This window comes from Eumetopias jubatus, unplaced genomic scaffold (genome assembly GCF_037043125.1).
Source record: "Eumetopias jubatus isolate StellerSeaLion01/CBP00866 unplaced genomic scaffold, mEumJub1_p1.0 scaffold_7, whole genome shotgun sequence".
Taxonomy (NCBI): Eukaryota; Metazoa; Chordata; class Mammalia; order Carnivora; family Otariidae; genus Eumetopias; species Eumetopias jubatus.
In genome coordinates, this window is record NW_028274813.1 from 25,331,488 (window position 1) to 25,354,318 (window position 22,831).

General features: G+C 49.9%; 1 protein-coding gene across 1 annotated transcript in view; it reads right to left on the reverse strand.

Moving 5' to 3' along the window:
- Window positions 1–4,769: 4,769 nt before the first annotated feature.
- LRRC74A (leucine rich repeat containing 74A) overlaps window positions 4,770–22,831 on the reverse strand; it is a 29,795-nt gene continuing 11,733 nt past the window's right edge. The window contains exons 6-14 of the mRNA XM_088025158.1: window positions 21,222–21,271; window positions 20,774–20,855; window positions 15,385–15,470; window positions 14,742–14,936; window positions 11,238–11,333; window positions 8,184–8,330; window positions 5,357–5,464; window positions 5,071–5,153; window positions 4,770–4,986 (exon numbers count right to left, since the gene is read on the reverse strand). Coding sequence (XP_087881284.1) covers window positions 4,770–4,986; window positions 5,071–5,153; window positions 5,357–5,464; window positions 8,184–8,330; window positions 11,238–11,333; window positions 14,742–14,936; window positions 15,385–15,470; window positions 20,774–20,855; window positions 21,222–21,271 — 1,064 coding nt within the window. The remainder of the gene's footprint in view (window positions 4,987–5,070; window positions 5,154–5,356; window positions 5,465–8,183; window positions 8,331–11,237; window positions 11,334–14,741; window positions 14,937–15,384; window positions 15,471–20,773; window positions 20,856–21,221; window positions 21,272–22,831) is intronic.

Sequence of the window (22,831 nt, forward strand, 5' to 3'; positions counted from 1 at the left end):
TGTCCGCACAGTGCCGCCGCTCCCTGGTCCTCCCCACATCCCTCCAATTCTTAAGATTCTGGATAGGGGCGCCTGGGGGGCTCAGTCGGTTAAGCGTCTGACTTCAGCTCAGGTCTCAGGGTCCTGGGATCGAGTCCTGTGTCAGGCTCCACACTCAGCGGGGAGCCTGCTTCTCCCTCTCCCTCCGTCCCTCCTCCGGCTTGTGCTCTCTCTCTCTCAAATAAACAAAATCTTAAAAAAAAAAAAAAAAACAGACTCTGGACAAATTCCTTTGATTTTTTTATGCAAGTCTTAAACCAAAGCCTGAGATTAGAATGCTTTCATGGTGTTTCAGAGGCCGGTACTTGGATATTTCAAAGGTGGCTGCTTGGTTTGGCTGCTCTTGTGCCTGGGGGACTAGGGCTCCCCTCATCTCCACCCCCCCTCGGAAAGGAACGCCCACTGTAATGAGGTCGTCCTTATAAGAAGCACTTACTGTGCGCTAGGCCTTGAGCTCAGTGTTTCACATGCATGAGTTCATTAAATCTTCACAGCAATCCTGTGGGGCAGGGGATACCATTATTGTTTCTGTTTACAGATGAGGAAATTGAGATTCAGAGAGGTTGAGTGGCTTGCTCAAAGTTACAGAGCTGGCAAGTGGTAAAGCCGCCTGGCTTTAATCAAACCCAGAAATGTCACACGCCAGAATCTGTGATGCTGGCACACAGAACTTTCCAGACGCTTCCTTCTGTTCTCCCATCCTACCTCCCCTGGTGCAATTCCTGAGCAATGCAGGGGACAGGGAGAGCCTATCAACCTGACCTTGAGAAATCAGCTGCTATACAACATTACCATCTGCCTTTGCCTCCCTCCCATTGGCTAGTCCAGCCTGGCCTGGAGCTCATGCCTGCTTATGGATTTAGTTATTCCTCACTTTGTTGCAGAAAGAGTATAAACAGAGTTAAGTGCCCATCAACTTCCCTATCTTGATCTGAAGCTGCCACTTGGAAACCACCAAGGGGCGGGAAGTATAGTGGTTAAGACCCCAGGAAGCCAGAGCTGTATTGCTAGGGTCTGAATCTCAGCCTTGCCACTTACTAGCAAGAAACCTTGAGTGAGATGCTTAACTTCTCCAGGCCTCCATTTCCCCACCTGTAAAATGGGGTTAAGAACAGACCTCCCGTACAGGGTTTCTGGGAGGAGCAAAAAGCGCACAAAGAAAGCTAACCGAGTTAGGGCATGGAAGGAGGGGCACTCCCAGGGTGCTGTTTCCCCGGGGCTGCAGGCTGACCCCCTCCAGTGCTGGGCCAGTGTCTTTGGGCCATTTCCACCCACCAGCCCTGCAAGCTTCCTCTAGCCCTGCCTTGGGCTTGCAGCTCCCGCTTGGGTCCTCCTGCCCATCAGCCTCCCAATTTGCCAGGCTGATTGTCAGAGGATGAGTTCCTTGTGCATTCTGCGCCCCCCCCCCCCCCCCCCCCCCCCCCCCCCCGCCCCATGAAGCACTGTCTCCTCCTGCGGTCTTGCCCAGCTCCAGGGTGGGCTGACTGGGGGAGGGGACTGAATGTTTATGGTTTTTACCAGCCCCTGATTTTCTTCCCCAAAGGGTGCAAATGTAGCTGTTAGAAACCTCAGTTCACCGTGAGGACACTGAGCCTTGGAGAGGTTTGCCCAAGTGTCAGGCTGCTGGACGCTTCAGGGCTCATATTTCACGTCAGGCTCTTGAGGGGACAGAAGTTTGGGAGCTCACAGTAAGGGCGAGGCAAAAGCTGCAAAGCAGTCTGTAAAATCTGGAGGCGTGCTCACCCGGATTTTTGGAGCTGCCCTGACACCTAGTGGCCACTTGTAGGAATTACTTCAACGTTGGGAAGGCTCCCAGGCTCTTACAAGGCAGGTTTTTTTGGTTTGGCAATCCTTCACCCACTTGGGGGTGGCAGTGTCAAGGGATGGCCTGGATGGTCGGGGGTGGTAGTAGGGGTGGATTTTAACTTCCCTATATCTCCATAATTTCCCCAAACCTACCCAAACAAAAAATAACATTTGATCAGAAGATTGCTGCCTTTTCATTTTTATGCAAGAGATGGATTAAAAGCATCTTGAGAAAACTTTGCTGTTTTTATTGATCCATGGCTTACAGTCCACAAATTCTGATACTTTGTGGCTTCATAATCCTCAGGGTTCCACCCAGACACCAGCAGTTATTGGATGCTCAGTATGGGCAGGAGACTTGATGGGGAAATTTAGAGATTATAATAAACTTAAAAGACATAGCCTGACTTCAAGGGGATTCATTTGTGGAGTCGGAGCAAAAGACATCTACATACCCTGGTGAGTATGGTAGATGTGAGCTTCAGCCCTCAAATCCCTTATTGCATTTCTTTATTTTCTTTTATTATCCTAATTTTGACTCTGAGCTCCTATACCACTTAATCAATGGAAATTGAACTTCAGGCTAAGACCTCAATTAAGGAAAGGAAAGGGGGAAATGCACTGTGGGGAGGGGGCATAAATTATTTCAAATAATGATTCTGTCCCATGTGCAGAGGGGCCTTGGCGTCAGATCCACCCCCTGGTGAAGCAAAGTGAAACCCAGGGTGGTAACAGTATGCCTAGATGCTGGTCCAGCACTCCACCGGTGCTCAAAAGTGTTGGTTCTTGGTTACCCCCAGATTTTCCCAGTTCTCCACCACTTGGCGAAAACAACTGCCAGGTGAATGTATTTGTTCATTCCAAAGGTATTTATTGAGCATCTACTTTGTGCCAGGCACTCTGCGGTGCTACAGAGATGCACGCTTCAGTCCCTTCCCTTGCTCACCCACAAAGACAACTGGCAAGGTTGATCAGAACCCTTCAAGGTGCCCACCCCCCTTACCTGTGCAGCGCATGCTGTTCTTGACCCTCCCTGCTCTTATTATGCTAAGCAACTCTTATCTCCCTAGCTTCCAAAGAATTTTAAAAAGAAATGCAGAATAGTAGATTCCCCAGAACAGATTGGGAAGTCTTTAGTTCAGCTGTCCTACTTTTCAGCTGGAAGCACAAGCCTTCAAGATCAGGTGGCTGGGTAGTCCTGGGCCGCCACCACCTGCCAGGTCTCTGTCTCCCATCCTGGGCTCTCTCCACGTGGTCCCTCAGCATTTGCTTCTAAATATCCCTGTTCTCGTTTCCTGAGCATCTGTTCCCTCAGCCACTGCCTCCAGCATCTCAGAAATCTCCTCCTGGACACAGTTTACATTTACTATGATGACCGCTTTTGTGTACTGATCTCCTCCCTTCCACTCCCCGCTTTTCTGTAGCAGCCTAGCAACCCGGTTGCATTTCCAATTTGTTCCCCCCCGCCCCCCCACCCCCGCTCCCACCAAGGCTGCCGAGGATGCGCCCCCTGCTGGCCACTAAAACCAGGAGGTGCTGCCCCGGGGAAGGGCATACCACCAGCAGCCCAGAGGCATGGAGACCCAGTCAGACTTTATTGGCTTGCTCACAGTCTGGCCTTGATGATTGTCTATGGACGTTTCAGACAGATCGCTGCCTCCTCCCTGCCACCATCTGACTTGCCAGGACTTCTCTGTCGCCAGGACTTCTCTCCAGATCAGACTTGTTGCTATGGCTTCGCCGTTTTCAAGAAACTGGTTTGAAAGGTAAGGGGAAAACACTGGGTGTCGGTGGAGCCTCGTGGCTGACTGGCGGGAATGTTAGGCAGTCGCAAATCCAAGCGAGACCATCTGTCAACCCAGTGCTCATGGTGGCAGAGGGTTGAACATGGGTAAGTTTACGTGCCGGCTTGGGGGACCGGGCAGTGAGCTGGTTTACATTGTTGGCAGGGGTTTGGCAGTAGACTGAAATTTAGAATATGCATACCCTTTGGCCCAGCGATTGCACGGGATTCGCTCCACCAAGCCCTTGTTAGAGAGACTCATGCGTGCAAATACCGTATACAAAAGGATGCTGGTTACAGTATTATTTGTGGTAGCAAAACAATGGAAATAACTTAAACGTCCATTAAAAATGAGACTCAATAATGAGACTTCTGTGCTATATATAGCACATGGCATTTAAAAAAGATGGAGATGGATCTAAATGTACAGACGTGGAAAGATTGCCAAGACATCCTGGAAGGCAAAGCAAGCTCAGAGGAACATGATAACATGCTTCTATTTATGATAAATAAGGGAACCTGTGTGTTTGTGAGGGTAAAATAATATATAAGAAAACATATGTGTCCTCTGAGCCTACCACATGCCAGATAATGTTCTAAATGTTTTACAGGCGTTCATCCACTTAGTCCTCAAAAACTCTGCTACCATAGGCACTATTATTAGCTTCATAGTACAGATGGGGAAACTGAAGCCCAGGGAGATTGGGTAACTTGCCCAGGAGTGGAGCTGGGCTTGGGACTCCGGTGGTCCGGCCTCAGAGCCCACATTTTAAACCCCTATATCACACGCACGCACGCTGATGCGGGCACAGGACAGAGGTACCCGGGGAAGGCTCGTGGGGCAGGGCCAGAGTGGATCCCTTGGACAGAGCTCCCTAAGGACACTGTAAGACGCAAAGCCGAAGGGCCAGAGGGGGGCCAACCTGTAGGCCTTGGCGAGGCGGTCCAGCTCGGTGGAGCAGCTTCCGGAACCACACAGACCAGCTGCCCTGTTCTGTGGGCACACTGAGCTTCTGTGCTGCCCTCCTCCAAAACTCAGTGTCCATCGCCGTGAGCAGGCGAGGACAGTGGCTGCTGAGCCCTGTGAGAGGCCGCAGCAAGGGCTCCCTTGGGACTGTCACCCTGGCTCTTTCCTGTCTCTTTAAGGGGCGGAGCCCACGTCCCGCCCATGGCGCTGAGTGGCCTGTGGCTTCCCAGTGCGGCTCCCGTCCCTGCCTGAGCCATCCTCCCCTTCGGGCTCCCGGGGGACCTGCAGACCCCTCTCACCATACTGGGGCCTAGCCACGTGCTCCCCTGTGTCACCCCACTGTGTCCCCAGAGTCTGGCCCTGCAGCCAGCAGCCCATGGCTGAGGGGAAGCTGAGGCGGAGGGCAGCCCGCGGGGGGGCCCTGGGGAGAGTGCTGTTTCGGGGGAGGTCGGACATGGGGGGGGCTGGGACTGACCTGAAGTTCACCCCGCCTCTCTTGTCATCCAGCTTCTTTATCAGCTCCCTGACTTGGTACAGGTTTACGGGGACCTTGTCCTGCTGAAGGGGTGGGTGGGCCGGGCAAGGTCAGCGGAGCTCTCTGCCCATCCCTCTGCAGCCCCTGCCCCCAGACACAGACACACGGACACACACAGACACACGGACACACACACACACGCACATGCAGACACACAGACACACACAGAAACACGGACAGACAGACAGACACACACACCCTGGCTGTAGCCACAGGGTCAGCACACCTGTATCATAGCTTTCCGGAAGTCGCCCACAGGCATCGTCATCATTCCTTTAGGGTTCAAGCTCCTGAAGAAGTCTACAACTGTGATTCCGTGCTGGTCGGCGTAGCTCTGAGAGAAGCAGGAGAGACACCAGGAGCACACACTTGACTTTATAACATCTATTAACCACCCCCCACCCCCCACTGCTACCTTCCGCCAAAGGGTGGCCTGGCAAGGGCAGGGGAGGTGTAAGAGGCAGCCTGGGGGGCCGAGTCTCCTGTGTGTTAGCGGTCGCCTAAGCCCAAGAGCCCTGCACGGAGCTGCATGCCGTGACGGCTGTGGGGTTTGCTCAGTGTCCGGGAGCCCCCACTCCACGGAGCAGGATCGCCATGCGGCTCCAAAGAAGGAAGGATTAGGGTCTCTGCTGTTTGTTCTTTCTATATATCTGTCTATCTGTCTATCTGTCTATCTGTCTATCTATCTGTCTATCTATCCATCTGTCTGTCTATCTATCTATCATCTATCATTCTATCATCTATCTATCTATCATCTATGTATCTGTCTATCTATCTATCTATCCATCTATCCATCTATCATCTATCATCTATTATTCATCTGTCATCTATTATCGATCTTTCCGTCCATCCATCGTCTTTCTATCGTACATACTCTTATAAAATGCCCTGTACTAATACATTGTGAACACCTTTTCAGTATCATTAAAACATTCTTTTGGGGTCCTTTCTAAGTATCTTTATGTTTCTCTTCCCCTCCCACTCTCAAAAGGCCCTCAAGGCCCAGCCAGATTGATAGATATTCCCGCAGATAACCGTGCTCACTGAGGAACTCCTCAGGGACCAGTTCTCGGTCCCCGGATCTTCTTTCCCCACACTTTGCCCTCTGGGGTGCACTGCCTCTTCCCCCGGGGGGACCCTACTTCTGCATCCTCAATAGCTGCTCACAAGTCCGTGCTGACACCCACTGGCACCTCAATCCAGCACGTCCCAGGTGACGCACAGGCAGCTCGACCCTGTCGGCGGTTGTAAGCACTGTGGCGGACCCCGCGGGTGAGCCGACATGCCTCCCCTCCCTCCACAGCACGCTCCTCTACAGTGCAGATGCTGCAGAGCCAAACGTCACCTTTCCCGAAACCCCCCTTCAGCTAGGCGTTGGAATGGGATGCATTTCACCAAGCACCCAGGGGAGGCTTGTGTGGGAGGTCTGACTTGGAAGGAGCAGGCCAGACGCAGCTGGGGGGCCGTCCTGATTCAGCGGGTGATTCCCCATTGGGCAGCCTCCCGATCATAGCAGAAGCAGCCATCACCCTGGCAGCCCACATGGGGGATTTCGGGAGCCATTTCCGGAACCTAAACCAAGAATCTGTTTCTTCAGCCCCTCTCAATGTTTCTGGGGTCTGTCTCTGGTCATATATCCCTCTTTGTTTAACCCAGCTGGAGTGGATTGTGTGCTCAGCAACAAGAACTTTGACCAGCGCAAGAAGGGCTTGTTGCTTTGGTAGGTGCTGGTGACAAGACCCATCATCGCTCCTGCCCTGGAGGAGTTCAGAGAGGGCCTAGCTACTCCTGACTAGGGAGTCTGGAAGGGTTGCCCAAGGACATGAACTTGAGTAGAGACCTAGAGGAAGAGTAGGAATGAGTGAGACACAGAAGGCAGGAGGAAGGGTGTTCCAGGCAGAGGAATGTGCATGTGCACAGGCCTGGGGTTGAGCGAGAACTGGTGTAGAGAAACAGGGAGAAATCCAGGGGGGCTCAAATGTTGGAGAACCAGCTGGGAGGGGCGGACAGAGAGGGTGGGGCTAGAGAGGACTTCCCTACTCCTGCCAATGTCATCACCTTTATTTTAGTCCCTTGGGCTTGAACTTTGCATCTGAGAACTCCATTCCTGTTCCCTGGAGCATCCTGCTCCCCTTGCGAAACAGGTTTCCTCTTGGTTCCATCTTATGTCATCTGACTCGTGAAGATACTTGATAACCCCCTTGCCTTCTAGAACTTTCCACACAACAATAATATTCATGCAGAGCTCTTCTATTTAGTCCTGGAAGCTAAGGCACAGAGCAGACCAACCAAGGAGCGGGAAGCAGCCCCAGCAGTACATACCCTGTAGAACCCACATCGGCATGGCATCACCACAGATGGCAACCAGTGTGCATCCCGCAGAGGCTGGTCAACCCTACCACCGGTGAGAGCCGGGAATAGGAACACCAGCCTGGGCTGGGCACTACTCTGTGAGGTGATCAGACCAGCTGAGAGCCCTTGTAGCTCTAAAACTGTCTAATTTTTCATTTCCATGGTTACATCTGCCTTCTGTGTTCTGAGACTTGAGCTGGGAGCAGGTGACCACAAGACAGAAAGGACCTCTTTAGCTGAAGCCACCAAATAGCTGTCCTCACCACAGGGGTGTCTTGGCATCCTTACCAGCTACTGGCAAGAGCTTGCATTTGTTGGGTGCTTATTATTGGCCAGGCGTTTGTGTGTAACAGAACTGGATCTCCACAGCAGCCCTCCCGGCGTGAGTCCTGTTGTTCTACCCATTTTCCAGGTGAAGAGACTGGGGCCCAGAGAGCACAGTGACTTGCCTTTGGTTGTACATTAGCAAGCAGAGGAGCCTGGCTGGTAGAAACCATCCTGTTCCAAGCCCCTCCCACTTCAGCCCTTTCCCAGATGGCCCCTTCCTCTGGGAGCCGGGAAGCACTGCTGAGGGGATCCAACACCCACAAGGAATATTCCACGTCCGAGAGACATTCCTTGTCGGAGAGGATTGTGCAGACGCTTTGGGAGAGGGGCGACTCTTGGTCTTTGGGGTCTCCAAGAGGAAGGCGAGGGCTCACCTGGATCAATTTCATGGGGTTCGTCCACTGGAGGAGCGCTTTCTTGGCAGAGAAGCCTTGCACTGACTTGTATATCACGTCCAGCTGGGGGTGGATGGCACACACCCCATCCAATATTTTTAGGAACTGCTCAGACACCAGCACATTCTGAGGCGGGAAGAGAGGGGACCCATCATGAGGAAGGCATTGCCGCCGTTGTACCATCTCCACCCCCCCACCCCCTTCCGCACCTCCGCCCTGCAGACCAGCAGGCCCATCCAAGCCAAAGGCAGAGCGTTTTTTTGTTTTGTTTTGTTTTGTTTTGTTTTGGCTTTTCCAGCTTGTTCTGCAGTGCTGCTCCTAGACTGGTGTAGCTCACCTTTCTTAGAGCTTGCAATTTGACTTGTAAGGTTTGCACGTGATTTTGATCAGATGTTCTAGCTGAGGGCTGGTACTGTCACATACTCTCAGTTCAGCTCTCGGATGGTGAGCCTCAGTGTCTGCGTGTGGCAGATGAGACACAGCTATGGGGTTAGGAGACTGGCCTCCAGGCAAATGCCCTGAAATGTCCATTTCTACACCATATTGGTCTTTGGAGCAGGTGCCCTGGAAGAGGATTCCTCATCCCAACCACCCTGTCCTGGTTCAAAACCCATTGGGAATGTGCCTTTTGGAAGTGCCCTCAGAGCTGGGTTAGAGGCCACAGGAGAAGACGTGTTCTGTGAAGCAGTGTTTGACCAAAGCTGACCTTCCCTGGTTTGGTCAGCCTGCTTCATTCCTCAGATGTGGTTGTGAGGAATTATTTGCCACTTCAAATAATTAAACCCATGCTTAAGGGCTGCAGGCTTACCTCATCCCAATTTGTAGATATTCTAGAGAAAGTTCTAGAGAAAACTCATCTGCAATGAAGGGATTCCAACACTGTTTAGAGCTACATCAGGAGAGATGACGAAAGGGAAGGAAAAGTCTAATTCAGACCTGTCTGTGCTGGTAGGCTTGTAAGGTGGCAGTGTGATCTCAGCTCGTGGGGTCGTGCACCATCTGGGGTTAGCCAAACAGCACCGCTTCCAATGTTCCCCAGACACCAAGACAGTGCCTGAGGGAATGCCTTCCAACCTGCACTGGGCGGGGGGAGAGCAAATGCCAACAAAATCTGGACTCGTAACTGAGTCCCAGAGTTGGGGTGGGGTGGGGGTTAAGGCAGCGTGAGGGGTGCAAGTCCAGAGCTGTAGGATGAGGGTGGACAGAAGGCCCCTGAGGAGAAAGACCATGAGCAAAAGAGGAGCCCGGGGGCAGGGAGCAAGGAGAAGAGAACAGAATGAAAAGAAAAGCAGGTATGTTTTTCTAATGTTTCATAATCTGTGGCAAAACTAAGTCCAAATTTTACTTATTATTTAGTTCCAAGGAGTTTGGGCTTAAACATTCAAAATATCATCACTGATATTATTGCAAGGCTTTCAGATCTTGGCAAAATATCATATTTGTGTGGCATTAAAATAATGTAACATGACTTTAACACTGTCCCTTTATAGAACACTAGAGTAAGAGGCAGAAGCCCTGGGTTTACCCTTTGTCATGTTTCTCACTTGCCTGTGTGGTCCTGGGCAAGTCATCTAGCCTCTCTGGTTCAGTTTCCTTATATACAAAAGGGGAAAATGAGGAACAGTTCTTGTTATGGGTTGAACTGTGTTCCCACCAAAAAGATACTGAAGTCCTAATCCCCCGTACCTATGAAGGTGACCTTATTTGCAAATAGGGTCTTTTTATTTATTTATTTATTTTTAAAGATTTTATTTATTTTTTTTAATTTTTTTTAAAGATTTATTTATTTATTTATTTATTTGAGAGAGAGAGAGAATGAGAGATAGAGAGCATGAGAGGCAAGAGGTTCAGAGGGAGAAGCAGACTCCCCGCTCAGCAGGGAGCCCGATGTGGGACTTGATCCCGGGACTCCAGGATCATGACCTGAGCCGAAGGCAGTCGATTCACCAACTGAGCCACCCAGGCGCCCCAAAGATTTTATTTATTTATTTGACAGAGAGAGACACAGTGAGAGCAGGATCACAAGCAGGGCCTTTTTAGATGATTGAGTTAAGATGAGGTCATTGGGGTGGGCCCTAATCCACTATGACTGGTGTCCTTCTAAAAAGGGGCGTTTGGATACAGAGACAGACATGCACACAAGGAGAACGCCATCGGAAGCTGAAGGCAGAACTCAGGGCGATGCTCCTACAAGCCAAGGAACATCCAAGATTGCCAACAAATGAGCAGAAGCTGGGAGAAGCATCGAGCCCGTTCTTCCTCGCAGTCCTCTAAAGGAACCAGTCCTGCCAACACCTTGATCTTGGGCTTTGGTTCACAGAACTGTGAGATAATATACTTCTACTGTTTGAACCCTGCCCCCCCTCCCCGCCCTGGAGTGTGGTACTTTGTTCACGATAGCTCTGGGACATGAGTCCACTCTACCTACCTCCCAGAGTGGGGCCAGAGGAGCGGAGCAGAGATCACGTTGGGGGGACAACTAGTATAAAGTGGTGGGCCAGCTACCACCTGTCTGATGATCCAGGCACGAACACCTGGCCCAGCGAAGTCCCCTCCTTGGGCCTTCCTCCTCCCTCAGGGCGTTCACCCTTACATGCTACTCTCAGGAGGCCACGTCATGGAATACAAATACAAATTTGTACGTGTGTTAATATGCAGATTCTAAAAGTTCTGCGATTCTGGAACCGTTCTGGGACCCAGGGCTGTCCACGAGCAGGGCTGGCAGTGAACAAAGGCTGCTCGGGGGATCCCACCTCCGTCTCTGCTGTTTCTGCTCCCAGACCCACTCGGGCTCTGGTCTGGGATTTCGCACCATAAAGTTACCAACGGACGGGCTACGCCTGCGAAAAGGAGCCCAAGAGAGGGCCAAGTTGTACTCCAGAAGGAGTGACCTTATCATGGAGCATGGGTGTCAGGGACAGAGCTGTTGGTGCCTGGCCACCCAGCGTGGCTGTGGTAAGCGCCCACATGGTGCGCGTGGCCGTGGTAACTGGTGTGGGCCCTGGTGCAAGCAGCCACTGTCTGATCACTCACGGAAATGTCGATCTCTTCCATCTTGGATTTGGGGTTCCTCTTGATGGACAGGATAAGTAGAACAGCCCCGTCCATACTCATAGGGTTCAGGAAAAGCTGTGGGAGGAGGGGCCAGATCAGAGGAAGACGAGATGGGGACAGGAGAGCCTGGCTCAGAGCAGGGCTTCCCTTTCTTCCCATCAAATCATCATCTCTATCTTCCACCCAGACTTCTCTGTAAGCACCTGTCTCCCTGTTCGTCCAGTCATCCATCTGCTTGTCCATCACTGCTCATCCATCCATCTATCCATCCGTCCAGCAAACCTACCATGTGCCGGGTGCTGGGAAATGTGCGAAGGGTTGCACAGGCAGACAGGACAAGGTCTCTGCCCTCACGTAGCTCACACTCTAGAGGGGGCCACAGGCAAAGGAGTCAATGCCATCAGAAGTGGGGTGAGGGCAGTGACAGAGGCACATGCAGGGGCCAGGAAAAGGACATCCAGCACAGTGGAGGGGACACTCGAACTAAGCCTTGCAGGACTAATGGGGATTCTTCTGGTCTGGAAGAAGCAGGGGGCAGGACCAGAGGAGGGAGTAAGAGGCACCGAAGTCGACAAGGGCAGGCAAGTGCAAAGGTGCAGAGGTGTTTGGGCAATAGCAAACATTTCATGAGCAGGAACAGAAAGAACAAGGCCACAGAGCTGGAATGGGCCAGGTCACAGGGACCATGCAGGCCTAGCTGCGTAGCCAGGGTAGTATCCTAATGTAGCTGAGAGCCACTGAAGCTTGGGGTGGAGGTTAACAGCAAGGAACATGGAGCCCAGTGGCTCTGCTTACTAGTTTTCTGGCCTTGGGTCAATTCCCTGACCCCTGGGAACCTATTGCTTAGGGCCACTCTGAGGATCCAATAAATTAATTCAAGCGAAACATTCAAAAGAGTGCTAGGTACATAGTAAAGCAGCAAATGAATGTTAGTTATTATTAGCGAAGGCTTTCCGCCAGGTGGTGTCCTGATGAGTCAGCCAGAACTTTCATTGAGCACCTACTGTGTGTCAGGTGTTTCCTGGGCTCTGATGGACTCGAGAGAGAAAACACAGACTTCATAGGGCTTAGCCTCTAGAAGACTTTGATGGACACACTTCCCTGGGGGAACCTTATTTTTTCCAAAAGTAGGGGAAGGAGGGCTGTGCTCCACGTGGAGAACAAGAGATCATTCCAGTGGCAAAACCGATGCAGCTTCCACCTACGTCCAAACTGAGAGGTATGTTTTAAGTTGTGTTTAAAACTTTTTTCTTTCATTTTAAGACATTTAAAATTTTTTAAATATAAACACATGACAATGGGTTTAATTAAACATTTAAACAATGACACATGGTCATTATACAAGAAATTCAAAAAGAGGTAGAAAAAGTGTTAAAATCACCGGTACCCCCATCAATTAGAGAAAACCCCCATTGCCATGTTGTTGAGGCCGTGTTTCAGTCTTTTACGATTCAGGTGCTCCGAACTTTCCTTGGCTTCATGGTTCCACGGAGGCTGAATCACAGGCAGGCTGCATCCAGTCAGTCTCTCTTCTCTGAGTTATTCTTCCTCCCGCTCTGGCCAGACCTCGCTCCCAGCTCTTGCGGTCACTAGCCAGCCGGTCGCCCTGCTCCCTCCACTGCTGGGAAGCTGGCTTCTTCTCTGCAGCTCTAAGGTGCTTGTCCTCTCAGATGGCAGCTCATTGTCACTGACTTCTAACCCCCGTCCTTCTCCACCAGCACCCCCACATCTGTTGCCTCCCCCCGAATCGCCCCCACATCTTGAGGAATTTGGAGTTGCAGCGGGAAGCCAGGGAGGGCTGACTTCTCTGCCTCTCTGGAGCTGCATGGGCCTGAGCTGGTCACGTAGGCTCCGCTTTCTCATCTGACAGGTGGAGCGAGCGGAGCCTGCGCCGGAGGGCTGTGCCGTGGGCAAGAAGCAAGCCACCTGATATGCATCTGTCTCACTGTGGGAGCCCCAGAAAGGGAAACTGGTATGGGAGGCCTCCTCTTTCATCTGTTTTCCAACTGCCCAAGAGCTTCTATGTTAGACATCTATAAGCCAATCTATTTATTTATTTTTGAAGATTTTATGTATTTATTAGACAGAGAGAGAGAGCACACAAGCAGGGGGAGCAGCAGGGAGAGGGAGGGGAGAAACAGGCTCCCTGCAGGGCAGGCGGCTCAATGCGGGGCTTGATCCCAGGACCCTGAGATCATGTGCTGAGCCAAAGGCAGACGCTTAACCCACTGAGCCACCCAGGCGCCCTTATAAGTCAATCAATTTTAAATGAAAGATGTATTCATTCATTCATTAATGGACATTCATTGGGCGCCTACTATATGCCAATAAGTACAAGGGGTATAATAATGGGCAGAAGCAAACACAGTCTTTGCTCTCATGCAGCTCTCACACCAGTGGGGGTGACCAGTCAGCGAGTCACTGAAGTCAGAGTCTAAGAAGGAACCTGGCAAGTTGTGCGTGAAGGGGTAAGCTGAGATCTGGGAGTCCATGAGGACAGCTGCTGGAGCGGCGTGCTGAGCTGGGGCAGGGACTCGGGTAGGTGCAGGGAGCAGTGGGGGAGAGCACTGCAGGGGAGGCTGAGTCCGAGGCCACAGGGAGAGTCGGGCCCTGGGATGGGGGAGATGAAAGAAGCCCCCGAGGCCATGGCTGGACAGCGAGGGAGAGTGTGGGGTAAACTGAGGCTGGAGAAGCACACCAGGATGAGAGAACTGGGTTTGAACCACAGGAAGCCATGTGGGGGTCTAAGCTGGAGGAGACTAGATGGGGGTGGGGGTGAAAGTCAGACTTATGCTCAAAACGCACACTCTGGCTTCAGTGCGGAGCAGAGTCTGGAGGAGACCCAGGCGGGAGGAAGGAAGACCGGTTAGAAGATGACACCAGGCACCCGGTGACCGTAGAGGGTGACATTAGGGTTAGAGCAGAGGGATAGTCACGAATCTATGCACATGTGAAGCACAAGGTGAATTTTCCCAACAATTCTCTCCAGCAATATGCAGCCCCATCACCCTGCTGCCCCCAGCCCAACACACACAAATACACACACACACACACGAATGCACGGACACACCCCCTGATGCACACAACACACGGATGCACACACATGGACACACACACAAGGATGCATAGACACACGCACGGCTGCACACACGTGGACACACACACACGGATGCATGGACACACCCCCCGATGCACACACGCACGGATGCACACACATGGACACACACACAAGGATGCATAGGCACACGCACGGCTGCACACACGTGGACACAAACACAAGGATGCATAGACACACGTACGGCTGCACACATGTGGACACATGGATGTATACACATGGATGCATGGACACACACAGAGATACACACACGGATGCAGGCTCACAGAAGCGTGGGCACACAGATGCATGCACACATACGTGAGTGCACACATGCACACGGACACACACATAAAACGGCCCATTCCCAGCTTAAGTAAAGACTTTACCTTCAGAACTTTGAGGCTCTCATTGACCTCCAGCCCTTTGCTGATTTTGGAGACTCCGTCGTTGCTGATGTCATTGCTGCTGATGTCTAGGTAGCCCAGGGAGTTGTTGAGTCTGAGGACCTCTCCTAGGGCCGTAGCCCCCTCGTTCCCAAAGCCGTTCATAGAGAGATCCAGTTTCTGCAGGGTCATATTAGCCTCCAGGTAGGGGAGAGAACAGCATCAGCATCAAGGCTCCGTGTGACTCTTCCAGCCAGCAGGCCCTGGTTTCTCTCCCCTGCTGCCATCCAGTTGGGTGCTCAGTGGTCTCCCAGAGGGAGAGCTCCACCAGACCTTTCCAGATCCCTCCCAGTGGAGGGAGTCAGAACCTGGTCATTCCCTACCCCCTAAGGAAATTGCCCTCTTGAAGTATCCCCAAAGATGCCACTGAGGCCCCAGCAAGGTGACTTGGCCAAAGTAGGATTTATACTAAAGAATAAAGCACATGCAGAAATTATGGGAGGGATGCTAACAACGGGAAAGCATTTGACGAGAGCTCCATGTGTGCTCATCCATGGGGTCATGAGGAAGAGGTTCAAGTTGGAGGGATGGGAGGCCCTGGATGTCTTCACTGGACGCAACACACCACTGCCAGAGAGCGCCTTACCTGGAGACCATTGCACAAGGCCACAGCTCCCCGTATGTAGAAGTGATTCCAGCTCAGATCCAGTGACTGGAGCCCTATATTGAGGGCTGGGGGAGGGAGGGAGTCATCTTAGTATTCCCCAAATCCCAGAGAACCCATTCTCAGAGTTGACAGATGTCCGTGGCACTGGGGAATAAGGACTACTCAATGTTCATGCGAAGTAAGACACTGGGGCAATAATTTTTCAGTTATTCATTTAAACACAAAATATTAAGAGGATTCCCAGTGCTGGCAACAATGTAGTAAAACAATCCTACTGCTATATTGCAGGGGGCAAGCAAATTGCTACAATCTATTTGGCAAATGTGATCTGGTCACAGATATTTTGCTATCACACAAGCAACATCACATCTGAGCTGCTTCCTGAGGAGACAGTGCAGGATATGAGAAGCGTTCCATGCTTGAGGTGTTTATCACGGCCTTACTTATAAAAGTAACATTCGTGACTCACAGGGGAAGGGTAAAGTATATAATAAATATCCATCTGGCAGAATATGATGCAACCATTAAACTAATAGAGATAGCCCGGAACACAGGGATTGTATTTACCTAGAGAGGCTGTGGTGGTATATTACACCATGTGACGTGGTTTCCTTGGAGAACTATGGGAGCAGACGTGGCTCCAAAAACTTTAGGGACACCATCAGTTCTAAGTGGTGAGGCATCAGGCTTGTCTAGAAGCTGGTTTGCATAGAAGTTGTATTTTTTTTAACTTAAAAATATTTTGGGGGCGCCTGAGTGGCGTAGTCCCTTAAGTGTCTGGCTCTTGGTTTCAGCTCAGGTCGTGATCTCAGGGTGTGAGTTCGGGCCCTGGTTTGGGCTCTGCGCTCGGCAGAGAGTCTGCTTAGGACTCTCTCCCTCTCCCTCTGCCCTTCCCCCACTCTTTATCTCTCTAAAATTAATAAATAAATAAATATTTTAAAAAATATTTTTGCTTACGTGCTACATAGGGTTGGGGAAAACATCCTGTTGAAACACATTATCATGCTTATTTTTACGGGGGGAAGGCAGATATGCTGAGGACACTGTTGGGAAGAGGCTGAAGAACTCTTGAAACTTTACTGTGCGGGAGGCAGTGCCTTCAGCCTTCAGACCCAGGAAAATGTCTTACTCGATTTTCTTTTCCACAGTCAATGTTCTATGTACTGATTGTGTGTCTCTTGTGTCAACCACCAGGATGTACTTTCACTAAAGTGCACAACACCTTATATTGTTGTGAGAACAAACTTTCCCCCGCCTTCATTCTCTTCTTACCCCCTAATCCCTCTTCTCTGCCAATTCCCTTACTTAACATGCCATGCACACCTGCATCTCTTCAAGGGCTGCAAAATTTAAATGTTAGTTCTGTTCTTGCCCCTGACTAGCTGTGTGACCTTGAGCAAGCTACTTATTCTTCCCTTACTTCTGTTTTCTTATCTGTAAAAATGGAGATATTAATGCATACAAGGTTTTGGGAGGGAATTGATGTGAAATGTCTAGCATGATGCCTATCACGTGGCAACCATTTAATAACTAGCAGCTCTAATAATAATAAATATTTTTTAAAGCTCACATATAATATGATGATAACCATATTAAAACAGGATGTAGTCTGTCTCACTTTAAAGTTGTTTTAAAATTTAGGGTTATTTATTTATTTAAAAAGATTTTATTTATTTATTTGAGAGAGAGAGAGAGAGAGCGCACAAGCAGGGGGGAGGGGCAGAGGGAGAGGGAGAAGCAGACTCCCTCCCCACTGAGCAGGGAGCCCGATGCAGGACTTGGTCCCAGGACCCTGGGATCATGACCGGAGCCGAAGGCAGACACTTAACTGACTGAGCCACCCAGGCACCCAAAATTTACGGTTTTAAAAAAGATTTTATTTTTAAGTAATCTCTACACCCAACATGGGGCTCGAACCCACAACCCCAAGATCAAGAGTCGCAGGCTTCACCAAGTGAGCCAGCCAGGTGCCCCTAAAATTTAGTTTTAAGGTATTTGAAAATCAGTTTTCAGATGGACTCAAGTTGCCCCACGAGGCTTGTACACTTTGCTCCGCCCCTCTGACCTGTCGGCCTGGACTCTCTCTCAGGGAAGATGTTGCTCAGCAGTGAGATGGGAGACCTCTGCCCCCCACCCCCCCACCTGCCCCCCCCACGCCCGCCAGCCTACCTGCCGCCTCTAGCACACACCTCCAGCCCCTCCCTCTCTCAGCACTGCTCCCCGAGGCCACCCCTGCCCCTTAGCGCTGCACTCCATGGCTGCCAGCCTTTTTTTTTTTTTTTTTTAATTTAAATTCAATTAATTAACATATAACGTATTATTAGTTTCAGAGGTAGAGGCCGGTGAGTCATCAGTTGTATATAACACCCCGTGCTTGCTCACTGCATCCAGTGCCCTCCTTACTGCCCATCACCCTGTTACCCCATCCCCCCACCTCCCCTCCAGCGTCCCTCAGTTTGCTTCCTATGATTAAGAGTGTCTTATGGTTTCTCTCCCTCTCTGATTTCGTCTTGTTTTATTTTTCCCTCCCTTCCCCATGCTCCTCTGTTTTGTCTCCACCTTTTCAAGGACTCTGTCCTGCAATTTTCTCCTCTTCCTTCCTCATGACCCATTTCTTCTTCTTTTCTTCCTATCAGCATTTTCCTTCTTTACGAAACTTCCTGCCTCCATGTCACCCATCTTTCTGCCCCAGCCTCCTCTCCGAGGGGCTCCTGGAGGTGCCCACATTGCCCTTCACTTCTTTGCATCCCCTTTTCAATTCTGCTCCCTCCAGTCAGGTCTCCACACTCACCTCCTTCACTAACACAGCTTTTGTCAAGGTCACCAATTATCTTCATGTTGCTGAGTCCTGTGGTCACCTTTCTGACCTCATATTATTTGACCTCTAAGCAGTACTTGAACCAGCCGAGACCTGATTCCTTCTTGAAAGCATCCCTTACTTGGTTCCTTGATACCTCACCTTCCCCCACCTACTCCTGCTCAGGCTCCTCCTCCCCCTCTGGGACACCTAAAGGTGTCAGAGTGGTCCAGTGGCCGCCTTCTTAACTCCATCCACACTCCTTGCCTAGATGATCTCCTCTTGCCCCATGGTTTTAAATACATTGCCATACCTCTAACTCTCACATGCATATCTCCAGTCCTGACCTGTTCACCAAGCTCTAAATCCATATAGCAGACCAGGTATCTCCCCGTAGATGTCAAACAGACAAGGTAAGCATCACATGACCAAAACAGAAGTCTTGGCTCCTGATCCCTGTCCCTCCGTACCTGTTACTCCCCGAGTCTTTCCCCATCTAAGTAAATGGCACCACCATCCAACCAGTTCCTGAAACAAAATAACCAGGCGTGTATCTTCCTCTCTTCCTTTCCTTCATTCTCCACATCAGCAAGTCCTTCTGGCTTTACTTCCAAAGTCCATTCTGGATCCGTCCACTCCTCTCTACCACCACCTCCTTCCTCGGCTCCAGCTATGGTCCTGTCTTGCCTGGACTGCTGCATTAGCCTCCTCACCGGCCTTCCTTCTTCCATTCTTTTTTTTTTTTTTAATTAAAGTGTAATTAACATACAATGTTATGTTAGTTTCAGGTGTATGACATATTGATCCAACCATTCTATACATTACTTAGCGCTCACTATGGCAAGTGTAGTCACCATCTGTCACCAAACAACACTATTACAATATTATTGACAGTATTCTCTATGCTATACTTCTCATCTCCATGACTTACTTGTTTTATAACTGGACGTTTGTACCTCTCAGTTCCCTCCACCTATTTCACCTCTGCCCCCTGCCCCTGCCCCAGCAGCCACAAGGTTGTTCTCTGTATTTAAGAGTCTGGTTGTGCTCAGCTGTGTTCTTCATAAAACTACATAAAATTTCACAAAACAGTTCCTCTAAAACTGCAAATCAAACCGTGTCACTCCCCGACATTTAACACCCTGCGCTGACTTCTCATCGTGTGGGGAATGAAATTCAGACTTCATGCATGTCATGGCCCACCAAGCCCCACCTGAATGGCTGCAGGCCACCTCGGTGACCTCCTCCTTCTATTGCCCTCTCCTGCCTGCTCCCCTCCCCACTCCCCTGCCTGCTCTGCTGCAGCCAAACTGTCCCCCTCCTCAGACATGCCAGGCTCTGCTCCTTTAGCTTAGAATGCTGTGCTTCCAGAACCTGGCATGGCTGATTCTTCTTTGATATTCAGGTTTCAACAAGAAGCCACCTTCCCTATGGGGCTTTTTCTCACCACCCACCTAAAGCAGCATCTCCCCCACTAATAGTGATCCCCTTTTCTACTCATTTCCCCAGGAATGAACATTTAGGTTCTTTCTTTTCTCTCTCTCTCTTTTTTAAAAGATTTTACTTATTTATTTGACAGAGAGATACACAGCGAGAGAGGGAACACAAGCAGGGCGAGTGGGAGAGGGAGAAGCAGGCTTCCCACTGAGCAGAGAGCCTGATGCGGGACTTGATCCCAGGACCCTGGGATCATGACCTGAGCCGAAGGTAGTTGCTTAACGACTGAACCACCCAGGTGCCCCTCTTTTTTTTCTCTTATAACAAATCTGCAGTGAGCCTCCTCAGACTTTCTCTGTGTACGTGTGAGAGCTTCTCTGAGACATGCACAGGTGAATTGCTCTATCATAGAATATATACATTTTCAATTTTACTAAATACTGTCGAATTGCTCTCCAAAGTGCCTTTACCTGGCAGCTTCAGAGAATTGTTATTTCTCCCTTGGGTTCAATGCACTGGATATTCTCTCACTTGAAATTTCTGTAGCTTTGGTAGATGACAAGGGGGAACTTTTCATTGTTTTATTTTGCATTTCTCTAATTGCTAGAGAGTTTAGGCATTTGGCTTTCTTTTTGCGCTGTCCATATGCCTTGACCATTGTTTTATTGGGAGTATTTATCATTGTCCAATGGATCTATAGGCTCTTTTATCAACATTCTGAACACAAATCTTGTATATGATACAGATGCTGTAAGTATGTACTCTCTATCTGCTGCTTGTCTTTTAACATTGCCCCGTAACATCTTTTATCATAGACAAGTTTTAAACTTATTGTTGTCAAACAGATGAACGGTTTTTGTTACAGTTTATGCCTGCTGTGCATATTTAATCATCCTTAGCCTCCCTGAGGTCAGCAAGTTATTATATTCTTCATCTGTTTTTCTAATCTTTGTAAAGTTTACTTCCCACATCCAGGTGTTGGCTCCACTTAAGATGTGTTTGGGGTGTGGCTTCCATCCCTTTATGATCTGAACATTCAGTAACAATAAAAAAACAGGAGATACATCCCTGACAGGCAACCGTCTGCCAAGTGCCTCTCCTTTGCTGGCCCTTTCCCTCTGCGGGGGGACTCACCCAGCATCTGGCCCACGTGCTCTCCTCCCTTATCGGAGAACTGGTTGTGGCTGAGATCCAGCGTCTTGATTTGGTAATTGGCCTGGAGAAAGAAAGTGTAGAGAGAGGTGAGTTTTGGCTTCTCTATGGCTACCTCTTTCATCTCAGGGCCATGTGATGGAGGGCTCCCAGGCACCAAAAATCGGGTGGACGCGAGTTTTTAGACCGAAGACATTCTCCTGTGCATTTTTGTGTAACTGTTGATGACCCTGGCAGGGTCTCATCCCATCCAAAGGGCCCTGCTACTGCTGTGGCTGTTGTCAGGCTCGGCAGAGTCCAGACCCTCACCAGCTCCCTAGACATTCAGGGGACCTCACCTCTCTCTGCCCGGAGCCACCCGCCATGCCCCCACATCACCCAGGGCCATCCCCCACAGGGCTCTCAGTGGCCCCTGCCCCTCACTTCTTACCGACAGGGCTTGGCACAACAATTCTGCGGATTCATCCCTGAAGTTATTTCCTGCAGTGAAGGGTGGGGGGGTGGGGTGTTTGCAATGTTGTCCAGACTAGGGCTCCCTTCCTCTCCCGTGTCCTGGCCCTGCCAGGCTCTTCCTTTTGGAACAATCAGCCATAGGAAAGGTGGCAAGTACTTAAAGCAAATATACAAACATGGAAGAAAACAGGAGAAAAGAGGGCAACTATTTGCCTTTCGCTTTAACATTGTCTGCCATGATAGGGCAGGGAGTTCCAGGAGCCCGCGCACGGTCCCCTGTGCACCCCCTGGTGGTGCCATCCCCTAGCTTAGTGCCTAAAGTCTGTCACGTGATAAAAAATAAGACTACAGCAGCAAGGCCAGGACCAGAGGGGAACAAGTGAGGCATGCCCTTTGTGTGCAAAATCTCAGCTCAGTAAGCACAATGAGCAATATCTTAATACAATATTTGTAAAAATCAAAATTAATGCAACACTTCTTTGTTGAACAAAATTTAAAAAATTTTAAATGCAGGATTAGCCCCTACACTTGCATGGCTAGGCCTCACTCACCTCACCACAATCTGTCCCTTTTGGATCCTGTTTTATATTTGAAGTGTTGATATTTTGTTCACCACAGACTTTTTTTTTTACATTATTTTTGACATTCACAAACACAATATTATTTACTTGTTACTGAACTTTTTTGTGCCCCTTAAATTCTGGGACTGAGGCGTGTGCTTTCCTTATCTTACTCTTGGCCCAGCCCTCCTGGACAGTTTAAAAGATTTCTGGAAAATTGGGGTGCTTGGGTGGCTCAGTCAGTTGAGCGTATGACTCTTTTTTTTTTTTTTAAAGATTTTATTTATTTATTTGACACACAGAGAGAGATAGCGAGAGAGGGAGAGAGCACAAGCAGGGGGAGCGGCAGGCAGAGGGAGAAGCAGGCTTCCTGCATGAGCAGGGAGCCCGATGTGGGGCTCGATCTCAGGGCCCTGGGATCATGACCTGAGCCGAAGGCAGCGGTTTAACCAACTGAGCCACCCAGGCGCCCCTGAGCGTATGACTCTTGATTTTGGCTCTGGTCATGAACGTAGGGTTCTGGGATGGAGCCCTGCATCAAGCTCCGTGTCAGGCTCTGTGCTCAGCGGGGAGTCTGCTTGAGGATTCTCTCCCTCTTCCCCCTCTTCCTCCATTCTCGTGCTCTCTCTCTCTCTAACATAAATAAATCTTTTTAAAAAAAGATTTCTGGAAAATAAATGACCTAGAGACTTATCCCCAAATTTCTCCTTTAAACCCTTGATAATTGTATCTTTAGCACCTAAACAGGGCTTGGCACCTAACAGTGCTCCATAAATGTTTACTGAATGAATGAATGAACCCACTGAGACACAAATGCTTCTTGGTTGCATCTGTACCAGTGCAATAAAATGAGATAATAAGCTAGGCAAGGTATAAAATTAGGTTTCTAGCAAAAAAAAAAAAAAAATTAGGTTTCTAGCTATTCAAATTGTGTTTACATCAGTGGTTACAAATAGTAGAGCTGGCTGTAAGTTTGATAAAATACAGATGCCTAGATCCCTCCCTTTAAAGATTCTGATTCAGCAGC